Source organism: Gastrolobium bilobum, unplaced genomic scaffold, assembly GCF_033153095.1.
Source record: "Gastrolobium bilobum isolate Gb01-03AN ecotype WA unplaced genomic scaffold, APGP_CSIRO_Gbil_v1 utg31836, whole genome shotgun sequence".
NCBI classification, from domain to species: Eukaryota; Viridiplantae; Streptophyta; class Magnoliopsida; order Fabales; family Fabaceae; genus Gastrolobium; species Gastrolobium bilobum.
The window spans coordinates 156,606-168,737 of NW_026896489.1; the positions used below are offsets into that span (position 1 = coordinate 156,606).

At 33.7% G+C, this 12,132-nt stretch overlaps 1 protein-coding gene across 1 annotated transcript; it reads left to right on the forward strand.

Moving 5' to 3' along the window:
• Nucleotides 1–1,731: 1,731 nt before the first annotated feature.
• LOC133299994 (protein LAZ1 homolog 1-like) lies at nt 1,732–9,132 on the forward strand. The gene is made up of 9 exons (XM_061499483.1): nt 1,732–1,859; nt 2,508–3,021; nt 3,148–3,204; nt 4,648–4,756; nt 6,342–6,526; nt 6,639–6,727; nt 7,160–7,415; nt 8,231–8,476; nt 8,577–9,132. Exons 2-9 carry the CDS (start codon nt 2,881–2,883, stop codon nt 8,862–8,864), a joined length of 1,371 nt encoding a protein of 456 aa, XP_061355467.1. The 5' UTR covers nt 1,732–1,859; nt 2,508–2,880; the 3' UTR covers nt 8,865–9,132.
• Nucleotides 9,133–12,132: the final 3,000 nt, after the last annotated feature.

Consider the following 12,132-nt stretch of genomic DNA (forward strand, 5'->3'; position numbering starts at 1 on the left):
AATTACTTCCACACTGCATTCCAGCAGGAACTTTGCTTCCACAAGTCCCGACTACATATACCGATTTATCCATGCTGATCTGTTTCTCAACCATTGGGTCAACAAATTTGCATAAGCAGAGGATTTCATCACATTTTAAGACCCCATGACACCCTTTTGATGGCCGAATTTTTGGCCCTGTCTTTTGGACAACCTTTCACATAGGTTCTCAAGGGGTGGAACGCTAGTTATACATTATGGGGAGATGCTTAGTAGGTTCCCGAGCATGAGAGTGACACTAACCACCAAAGAATGCCAAGGCTAAGCATCTAGTTGCCATGTTGATGAATGTAGCTCTCTACTTTTCTCAAATCCAAAGTGATATTTGATCACTAATAGAATGAATGATATATGTTTAGGGAGTCTTTATAAAGAAGGATGACAATAGAACGAGATGAACGTTTGTTTAAAAATAATAAATTTTGTTTTTAATAACAACTTTTTTTTAGCTGATTCAAATATAATTTTACAAATCTAAGATGTAAATTTAAAAAGAGTTTAATGTGGCGCACATACAAATAGGTGGAGCCTTGTAAGAAAAAATAGAGAAAAAGAAAAAGTGGGATCCTTTCACCTACATGTATATATATGAGATAAAGTTATAGAAACATTAATCCTTTAAGAAAATTAATTAGTTTAAAATTAATATGTAAGAATTTTGTGTTTCAATCTAGGGTTTGGTGTTTGTCATTTTAAATGACATAAGTTATGTCATTTTAGGAGAGAGATAGACACAGAAAAATAGAAATCATGAGAGAGAGAAAGTTGTTGGTTTTTTTAATTTAAAATTTAAATAAATTTTTTTTCTCTGTCTGTCTCTCTCTTAAAAGGACAGAGTGTTATATCATTTAAATTGACAAATATTTTTTCCTTCAATCTATTCAATCCATAAAAGAAAGGTTAGGGCACAACGGATATAATGATCTACAGTGGTTACATATAATCAAGATTGCAATTTAACCTAAGAAAAATAGGATATGATATTGTAACAATCAACTAGTGTTACTATTAATGTTACTACCAATCAATTTCACCGTTAGATCGATTATGTTGATCCAACGGTTATATTTATTTTCTTCTTTGTATGATTATGATTCCCCATATTTAATATGAAAACATTGAATATGATAAATCATAACCATATAAATGTGAAAATAAATATAAAATATCAAATATGAAGAATCATAATCATACAAAGATAAAAATAAATATAACCGTTAGATCAACATAACAATCTAACGGTGAAATTGATTGGTAGTAACATTGATAATTACACTAATTGATTGTTAGAATATCCTTCTCCGACAAAAATTTGCCATAACTGAAAATAAACGGCTCTCATTCACCAATTTTTTTTGAAGAATTTTTTTTATAAAAAAAACTGATACCTGTCAAATTTTTTTAAGAAATTAACTTGTAATTATGTACATTATTTTTTAATAATATGAAATGAAATGAAATAGAATAAAGTTATTATATTATTTTTAAATATTTATAATAAAAAAGAAAATCTATTTCATTAATTAAAAAGTGAATAAAATAATAAAAATGATAAACCATCAAACAAAACACAATAAAATAAATTTTATTGTGTTTCATTAGCTTTCCTTCCATGATATATTTTATCAAATTTCATTCACCACTATTCCATTTAATATAATAATCTCTTTTTTCGAGTTTTATGATTAGTGTTTTCCAACTGCCAAAGCAAATTTCCATTCTACTGGGTAGGTATACCCATCTCGACTTTTCCTGAAAAAAGAAAGAAAAAGTTGCTTACAGTATTGAAATCTCTTCTTCTTTTCGATGACTGCTGCAAGGTATCATAAGTATCGTTATCTTATTGCACTGAGTTTTTTTCGGCACGCAGTGTATGTGTTTTCCCTTTCTTCATATACTCTAGGCCTAGGGTTTTAGCTTTTCGTTTTCCCCTCTTAACATATTTTGCTGGCGACGAATGTGTGGTTTTTTTGATCGAAATCACTTGTGGTTTGTACCTTTTATGATTTCTGAATGAACTAATGCCTACAGAAATTCATAGACTAAGAATGGAAGATAATTGATGTTTTCCATTTCATAATTTTCATGTCTGTGTTTCATAATTGATTTGGAGATGAATAAAAATCCTAACGATAAGGCTTGTAACTAAATAATTCAGGAATGGATTGAGTTTACTATTTTGTTTTCTTACCGTCTTTATTTGATTAGGCGGAACAAAAGTCATCAAATGATTATGCATCCAAATCCCCTACCCTCAATTTGAAGATTTGTTGCTGTTGGGAATTCTTGGTGGACCTGCTTGTGTGTGTGATCAAATATATACTGATTTGGAGTTATGGGTTTAATATCTTTATGTGTAGAGGCTGAATGATGCTTCAAAAAATTCTTATGGTGCAAAAGAACATATCGAAGCTTTTATGTTTTTGATAGTGTCGAAGTTTTTTTAAATCATCTGATTGTCAATGCAGGATTCATGGCATATCAAAATTTGGATTTTCTGTGTATCAAAAGCAAACATCCTTATCTTCTATTGGTGGAATGTGCTAGTTCTGCATTTGCATATTAAATTTGAGGAAGTGTGGTTATAGCGGGAACCGGGAGGGTGGTTTTCTTGTGTCAAATAGTAACAGATTACTGGTTGCCACACAGTCAAGACAGAAGGAGAGAAACTTAAATAAAATAAAAGCTTTCTGATCATCCCCTCGAATATAGAAAATCATAGATTTGATGAAGGGCACACCATTTGTTGCAACCAATTTATGTTGACTGGGTTTGACGGGTATTCTCTGTTCTTCTACATTTCTTTTTAACACCGTAAAGTCTACTAGCAGAGCAGGTAATATGTGGCCCCAAAACCTAGGGGTGGAGACCACAGGAACTGTCAGTTGGACAGTCTTTAGTTCAAGTATATTTGTGCTTGTTGCTCTTGTTCTCTCCATTTATTTAATATTCGAGCATCTAGCTTCCTATAATCAGCCTGAGGTACATCCTGTTTTCCCTTTTAACTGACTTCGCTGTTTCACCTCAGTATTTTATTTCCCTTTCCATTCATAGTATTGTCTATAGCTAATTCTGTTTTTTTTCTTTTTTTAATTTTATTTTATTCAGGAACAGAAGTTTTTGATTGGCATCATTTTAATGGTTCCTGTTTATGCATTGGAATCAGTAAGAGACACTAACTAAATGGCCTAGTACTATCTGCTCTCTTTATAATGCATTTATTAATTGGATTTATGACATTCATCCTAATGTGCATCCATGTTTCCCTTTTTTTTCTTTTTCTTTTTTGGTATGCAATCTAAATAATTTTCATCTTGCAATTGTTTTCAATTTTCGTTATTGGCTAAACTTAGTTGCTATCTCATGAGCTTTTTATTACATGCCGTTGACTTAGTTTTTCAACTTTACTTTGCTTAATGAACTATTTGATCGGTGGAAGAGTTCATGCATCAGTTTATTTGATTGTCAAACTAAAATACTGCATTTTTAACTTATTCACTTGCATCTCTCTTTTTTTCTTTTATTTGGGTACAATTTCTTAAGATAGGGAGGGAGTTTTGGTGGTCATGAGCCATGCCATGGTGAGTGCGTGCTCTGGGATACCAACTACCATTGGGCCGGAAGTGAAACAGTATGGCCCTTCCCCCTTGGAGTTTTCTCAATGACCAAACCCATGTCCTGTCCCTGAGAGATGCAACTTACATCCACCGTGTCACTACCACCCATTATGGATTGTTCACTTGCATCTTTATGTTGGGGGTCATTAGAGAAATATAATATATTAATGTGGTCCTCATCTAACAACTTAAGCTTTTGGGTTAAATTGATTCTTTACATAGTATTAGAGTATTCGTGGCCAAGTGATCATGAATTCGATCCTCACCGCCATCCATTTTATTAATAAATAATTAAAAGTTGTGGAGTTTATTAGCATAGGTGGGTGGGTGTGTGCTTTGTCCACCTTTCAAACTCAATGAACTCTTGTATGAGGAGTCAAGTTAGAATAATATAATATAAAATTATTAATGTGACCTTCACCTAAGAAGCTTAAACTTTTGTGTTGAATTGATTCTTTACAGGGGCATTGGTAATTCTGAGAATGTTTTATCATTAAAAAATGGTTACATGTATAACTAATTGATATTTGATACTTAAATAAACAACTGCTTCCTTTTTATTCATAATATACTCCCGGATTTTGTTCCCATTCAATTGATAATGCAAAAAATCCTAGTGCACAAAGATCCTCGACTTTGTGAGGGTCGGGATGAGGGTTGATTGTATGCAACCTAACTTTTCTATTTTTGCAAAGAGCCTGTTTTCTATACTCGAACCTGTGACCTTCTATTCACAAAGAAGCAACTTTACTACTACTGCAAGACTCGTACTAAAAAAAGCTCTACTTTATTTTCCCACAAGGACCATCAATACTGAGTTGCAACAAACATTATTATTAGTGTTTGTACTTGCTATACGTAATCCAATTCTTAATCCTCTTTTTCCTTACTCTTCCTAATCTTTTACTTCGTTTTCTTTGATGTTTCTTTTTCTAATAGAATGTGATAGTGCATTCTCACATTCTTAAGTTCTGATATTTTTATGGTGCAGTATGTGTCACTATTGGATTCTAGTGCTTCATTTAATAGTGAAGTTATCCGGGAATGCTATGAAGCTTTTGCATTATACTGCTTTGAGAGATACTTCATAGCTTGCTTAGGTATGTCAAACGGATCGTATACCCATATGATTTTCATTAATTGTTGCACTTGAGATTAAAGAATAACTGTATATTGAATAATAGTGTGTTTTAATGTACAAGAGCTCTTTATTTAGAGAGACTAAAAGACCTACTATATACACTGAACTATTCTAATAACTACTCTAACACTCCCCCTCAAGCTGAAACATATATATTGTAAGCACCCAGCTTGCCACAAATGTATTCAACCCGAGGATCCCTAAGAGTTTTAGTGAAGACATCCGCGAGTTGATCATTGGAGTTGACAAATGCTGTTTTGATTTCTCCTGACTGAATCTTTTCTCGAATGAAATGACAATCGATCTCTATATGTTTGGTTCTCTCATAAAATACAGGATTAGAGGATATATGTAGCGCAACTTGATTGTCACAAATGAGAGTCATGAGTTGTTTTTGTTCACATAGATGGAGCTCCCGAATCAACTGTTTTAACCAGATTAGCTCACAGATAGAAACTCCCATTGCACGATACTCGGCCTTTACACTAGATCGAGCAACAACAATTTGTTTCTTACTTTTCCAAGAAATCAGGTTTCCTCCAAAGAAGACACAATAGCCTGAAGTAGAGCGCCTATCCGAGGGTGATCTTGCCCAATCGGCATATGAATAACCACACATTTATGTATTTCCTTGATCTGAATATAATAAACCTTTCCTTGGTGCTCCTTTGATGTACCGAAGGATCCTCACAACAGCATCCCAATGAGAATCACAAGGAGAATCAAGGAACTGACTAGCGACACTAACAACAAAAGAAATGTCCGGCCGTCACAATGAGATAATTGACTTCTCAATAAACCTCCGATAACGTCCAGGATCAGATAATGACTCTCCCTGTCCGGGTAGTAATTTGATAGTAGGATCCATGGGTGTATCAACCGACTTACACCCCAACATACCAGTCTCCTCTAGGATATCCAAGGCATATTTCCTTTGACAGATAGAAAAGCCCTGTCTAGACTGTGCTACTTCAATCCCTAAGAAGTAACGAAGCTTACCAAGTTATTAGATATATGAGCCGTTAGATGCAAACAAATCAATGATCAAGATTTGGTGTAAGACTTCTTATTCTTACACCGGCGTAAGAATATCCTACCCACATATATATATATATATATATAGGGGTAGAGTCATATTTACAAACTATACTATGTATTACGGGTAATACATTTTAGTATGTACTACCCGTAGTACATAGTATAGTTCGTAAGAGTTTGTAAAAGAGACTAAAAGATCTAATGAACTAAGCCCAATATATACTTTGAACTATTCTAATAACTACTCTAACAATTGCTATTGCTCGTATGTATATATATTTTCCAGAAATGCAAAAAGGTCAGATCTTTTAATAAAATTTTCTTCCTCTCCTACTTCCCTCATCTCTCAAGTTTCATCAAAATTTATGAAATCTGTGACTGTGAGAGGCCTGAATGTTATAAATCGTCACTAAGAGAGGATATGATGCATCTGAAATTTATTTGTAGGTTGAATTTTGTTATAGTGTCATGCTTTCTAATACAACTTCCTATATGCTTGCTTATAGGTGGTGAGGACAAAACAATTCAATTTATGGAAAGTTTGAGCGTAAGGGACTCTAGCATTCCTCTTCTAAAAGAAGCATATGCATATGGAGTTGTAGAGCATCCATTTCCCTTAAATCTCATCTTAAGGGATTGGTATCTTGGTCCTGATTTCTATCAATCTGTGAAAATTGGCATTGTACAATATGTATGTATGATTTTCGTAAATTGAGTGATTCCATCCCCCCTCTCCAACTTGGAATTTCTATGTAAAGAAGAATCCATGTCTTTCTCATTGCTTACTAAAATCTACATTCCAGATGATACTGAAGATGATCTGTGCATTGTTGGCAATGATCCTCCAGTTTTTTGGGGTTTATGGAGAGGGGAAGTTTGAATGGAAATATGGGTAAGATTATATTGGCTTGTCTTGATCTTGTTTACATGTTTATTGTTAGAGATAGGAAAATTATTCTTGTTTTTCACCTATTAGCTTGAGGTTTTAGGAGAGTTGGTCTTTGACTTGGTATTGAACCAAGTGATTAGAAGTTTAGTCCTTAATGTCATCATTGTCAGGTCGGTGCATTGTCTATGTTTCAAACCTAAAGAAATCTTGCATGAGGGGGACATGTTAGAGATAAAATCATTCATGATCTCTCCATAATAGCTTAAGCTTTTAGGAGAGCTAGTCCTTGAAAAGAATACCAATTGAAAGTGTCAATATTGATGACTTTTTCGTTTTTCTTTCTTCTTCTTCTTTTTTGAGAGAGGGGGGGGGGGGGGTGAGGGATGTATTTTTTATGACCCCTGTTGTAATCTGATTCTCTGTTGTGCTTGGCAGGTATCCCTACTTGGCACTTATTCTTAATTTTAGTCAGACATGGGCCCTATATTGCCTTGTACAGTTCTATTCTGTCATTAAAGATAAGTTGAAACCAATCAAACCATTGGCAAAGTTTCTAACTTTTAAGTCAATTGTCTTCCTGACATGGTGGCAAAGTGTGGCTATTGCATTTCTTTTTTATGTGGGAGCACTTAGGGGGTCGTTGGCTCAGGAGTTGAAAACACGGATACAAGACTATATCATCTGTATAGAGGTAAGCCATTTGGGCTTGTTATAATTTTGATTGTCTTGTCTAATACTGCATTATTAAATTACTTAGATTTTAAGGTGTACTAATATATATTCGATCATTTGCAACAATGTGATTCGAACGAGTTAAAACTTTATTTTTTATCATGTGGTGATCTATGCATGAAAGCTGCAGGTTCTTGTCACAAATATCGATATATGATATTGTGGGTATTTTTCTGCCTTTATGGATATATCAGGTTGACTGTTGTATATCTGTATTACATATGAAGGCATTTAAACATATGCTTATTATTTACTCATCTTTTTCTGCTAAAAGTGTGATGTAACATAAGCTGTCTTTTCCAGAAGCTGACAACACACTTCTGCGTAATCAATGATTTGTAGTAGGATAATTAAGACATGAGGGATGGACTTGTTTAATGTTATATAGATTTATCCCTGATCCTGAATGTCTGAGGATCAGGCACATGCATAGACGGGACTTGTTTCCAGAATGACTTAAGGAGTTCATAAAATAATCATTCTGAAACCTCAAATATCAAATATTAGGTTGTAATCTTTTCTTTTTGGAGCATCTTTTGCAACTAATGCCTGCTTTGCTTTTGAACTGAGACCGGCTCATTTTGGTTACTTAAGGCTATACTGATCAGCTGTTGTATGTATAAAGTTTTATGTCAAGTCAGGTTTCTTCATTTGAAGTATGTTATCTTATGTTTAAACTTTAAACTATAAATTCTGAGTGTTGTTTACTTGAAAGAAGTCTTCAATCAGATGGGCCTTTTTCATGTGGTTTCCTATCTTAAAATTTGTTAACAGATGGGCGTGGCTGCTGTTGTGCACCTTTATGTCTTCCCTGCCGTACCTTACAAAAGGGGAGAGAGGTGTGTCCGTAATGTAGCAGTGATGGCTAACTATGCATCTCTAGGAACAGCTCCTGACCCTGAGGAGATTCGAGACTCTGAGCGCTCAACTAGAATGCGGCTGGGAGGACATAATGAGCCAAAAAAGCCTATGAAAATCACCCATAGTGTTCGGGATGTGGTTGTTGGAAGTGGTGAAATTGTGAGATATCAACCCTTAAAACAGTTCAACCTTTAAATTTTCTCATATGTCTCTGTCAAATTCACTATTGCTGTTATTATCTACTGTCTTTATGTTTCAGATTGTTGATGACATGAAGTTTACGGTTTCACATGTGGTAGAACCTGTTGAAAGGGGTATTGCAAAGATTAACAAAACCTTCCATCAGATATCAGAAAATGTGAAACGCCATGAGGAGCGTACGAGAAGCACCAAGGATGATAGTTATCTTATTCCCTTACATTCACGAACAGAAGAATATTCTGACGTTCATGATACTCTTGAAGGAAGTGTCAGTGATAGTGGCTTGCCCAGTGGGAAGCGACAGCATCTCCAATCCAAAGCAACAGCCACCAGAATTAGAAGATAGTGTTTAACAGTTCGAAGTATTTAGTCTTGTACATATAGAACATTTCAAGTTGACTTCGACGTGAAATTTTGAAATACGTCGATGTAATTCGGTGAATTTACTAAAATTTAGATTGAGATGTCTAACATCAGGTAACGAAAGAGGTATTGACATGTGGGTCCGAATATCAGGTAACAATAGTACCCGCATTCGGCATAACGAAACCAATGCATCTTTTTTAATGCAACTGGAAGTAGTTGAAATTATAACTTTATGATATTACGTTGATATGGTGTATCATGTGATTTAGTAGTCTTACTTATACTAATTAGACCAAGTATTAGTATAGTATTGTTACTATGTTCTAGCTCATTAATACAGTAAGAATGGTAACCCTAATTGAGACAAAATAATTCCAACAAATATCTTGAGACTCAATAGCTCAGTTACCATGAGATCCATGTTTTACTAATAGTAATAATAAGGTTAAGTGTTAATTAAATTATTAATAGAAATATAGTAAGTATTAATGGAATATCACCTTAGATCAAATAATGAAATTATATAAAAAAAAGAAGGAAGAATAGATAAAATAAACAATAAAAAATGGGAGGTGAGTTGTAGAGGAGACTAAATAGACATGGATATATAAAAAATGAACTATTTCACTTCTGCCCAAAATGTAAACACAACACAAACCATTACATAAGACCTTTAAAACACACAGTGCATTTACATAGGACACGACATTCTCTTGTTTAAAGCCTACGTTATGCAGTCCATTAACATCTAACTCAGACCAAAATGCAATAAGCTTTCATGACAGTCCAAACAAAACCCAAAATATCAATTAATTATCTAAAGAGACTCCTTGTCCTCTCGTCCAGCACTTGCCTCATTTAATGGACCTAAAATAAAACCGCAAGGGTGAGACTTTAATCTCAATAAAACAATGGGTCTCAAATTATGCAAAAAGTTATATTTATAAATTTTTATAAATTACATTATGTACTCCCAGAAATATATTAGGTTACACTATATACTTCTGAGAGTACATAATGTAATTTGTAAAAATTTATAAAAACAATTTATAAACGGATCCTTCACCCAAACCATTTCTGTGTTTCGGTCTTCAAGTGTACCTGCACCAACTAGTGAAAACAATGGAATCCACATAATATAAAACACACAGCATACTCATTTCATCAAGACAGCAACCAACGAGTAACAACTCTGATTAACAAAACACCCATGATAAATTTCATGTTTGCATTTAATGTGTCCGATTTAATTATTTGTGGGTAAGGTTAAAACAATGGTGTTTTAAATTTCCTAATTCCACCACTCTTTTGTCTAATACTTAATTATAGATCTTTACTAATTTATTTATTTACTCTATATATTTTAAATTGACATCCTTACCCCTAGCAATACACACGTCGAGTAAATATGAGGGTGTTATAAAAACCCCTATGGTTTTCGAGTAAATTGATGGTGTGTTTGGTTGATTTCTTAAGTTATTGACAAAGTTATATGTAATCTTCATCCTTGGTATCTCCATGATAAATCATTTTTGATATTTTAAGATTTAGTTCAAATTAATTGTTTATGCAAAATGAAGTACTAGAGACTATTAATGATGTTTGGAAATATTGGAAATATTTGAGACAGGTAGGAGCAGTGAAAAGTGATGATGTTTACTTTGGGAGAATGTGCGCTTGAATATGTACATAATAAACATGGGTAATATTACTCTCATGTAACATGAGAGTAGTTTTCTCATGTTACAGAGAGAATTCAAAATAAACATGGGTAATATTACTCTCATGTAACATGAGAGTAGTTTTTTATGTTACAGAGAGAATTCAAGTAGGACCTGCTATTTAAAAGCAAAAAAAAAAAGAAAAAGAAGGGGCACGATTTTCGAAGTGAGAGAAAAGGAAATAACTACAAATGAGAGTAGTATTTCCCAATAAACATATATATCAGGGAAAAATTGATCCTCTTATGGGAGTGAGAGTGACTATCAATGAAGAATGATTCCAAGAGTCAGGTGACGTACCTGGGTCACAAAAATCCAGAAGCAACGACACATTTTTTAGAGTCCTATTGTGTAATTTCTTATCATTATATTTTTTTTCTCTCCTCCCTTATCACCATTAACTCACTCATGTATGATTATGATTACCCCACATGATATGATCATGTTAATTAGCACATGAGAGGATCCACTCCTAACTACAATAGAGTTTTATGCTCTTACGAGAATGTTTAATGAGCCAGCAGTGGAATGTTCAAAATCATGACAATGATTGCTCGATCCAAAAAGCTTTACGCCATAAACATTAAGCAGATCATGATAGTTATGAAGCAGCATGAGTAATATTTTGCCAAGTCTGCCTAAATGATATTGTAGCATGACTTATTATGCACTATCTGTTTATAATTGATGTACGCACACAGATATCGATTTAACTTTACTTGGTACAACTAGAAATAGTATTCCGGTTATTAACTCAGAGAAACTCCCAGGTTTGATTCCTAACTGTAGCAAAACTTTGAACATTTTACATAAAAGTCCAATTTTTTTTTTGATTCAGATGAAAATGATACACTTGAATTCCGTTCAGAAGCGGTTTACAAGTTCGACTTCAGGGAATTCAATCCAAATATCGGACCAGACCGGTGGGTAGTCCGAATCTTGCTTGAACAGGATGGATTGGCTGATTCAATTCTAATAACACTAAATGGCAATACTTGCAATTTTGAGAATTGTGTAATTATCACTAGCAATTTATAAACCTGTTTGATTTCTGTTTTACACAATAATTTTTAATTTTAAATAAAAATAAAATAAAATTAATTGATAATGGATGTTCAGTGAAAATAATTCTAAGAACATTTGTTCTTTTGCTTTTAGAACAGGAACTAGCGAACATCCCCAAGGCGTTTTTGTTCTGATTTTTAACTTTCTATTATGGAAATGACAAAAACACACAGAACTAGTTGTTTTCGGTAATGGAAAAATTGTAATTATCAGTCAATTCTATGATGTTAAAATTTCCAACCCTTTTGTCGTGCTTTCTTGACGACCCACATATCTGCTGTGATTAATTGCATCCTCGCTTGCTGAAAAACCACCCTAACAAACTAATGGGCTTCTCAGAACTCCCAAAAAATCTCACCTCTGCGTGAAATCAAACCTGCAACATGCTGCAAGACTTTGCAGGCAAAAACTGTCTTGACGTCAAGTAAAATATGTGAATGTTAAAAAATATTAGAGTGCCAA

Bases quoted from the DNA above. Each gene is read 5' to 3' on its own strand.
- LOC133299994 (XM_061499483.1), top strand. From the start codon at position 2,881: ATGTGGCCCCAAAACCTAGGGGTGGAGACCACAGGAACTGTCAGTTGG. The intron at 6,728-7,159 runs GTAAGATTATAT...TGTGCTTGGCAG, and splicing joins AAGTTTGAATGGAAATATGG to GTATCCCTACTTGGCACTTA. The intron at 7,416-8,230 runs GTAAGCCATTTG...ATTTGTTAACAG, and splicing joins ACTATATCATCTGTATAGAG to ATGGGCGTGGCTGCTGTTGT.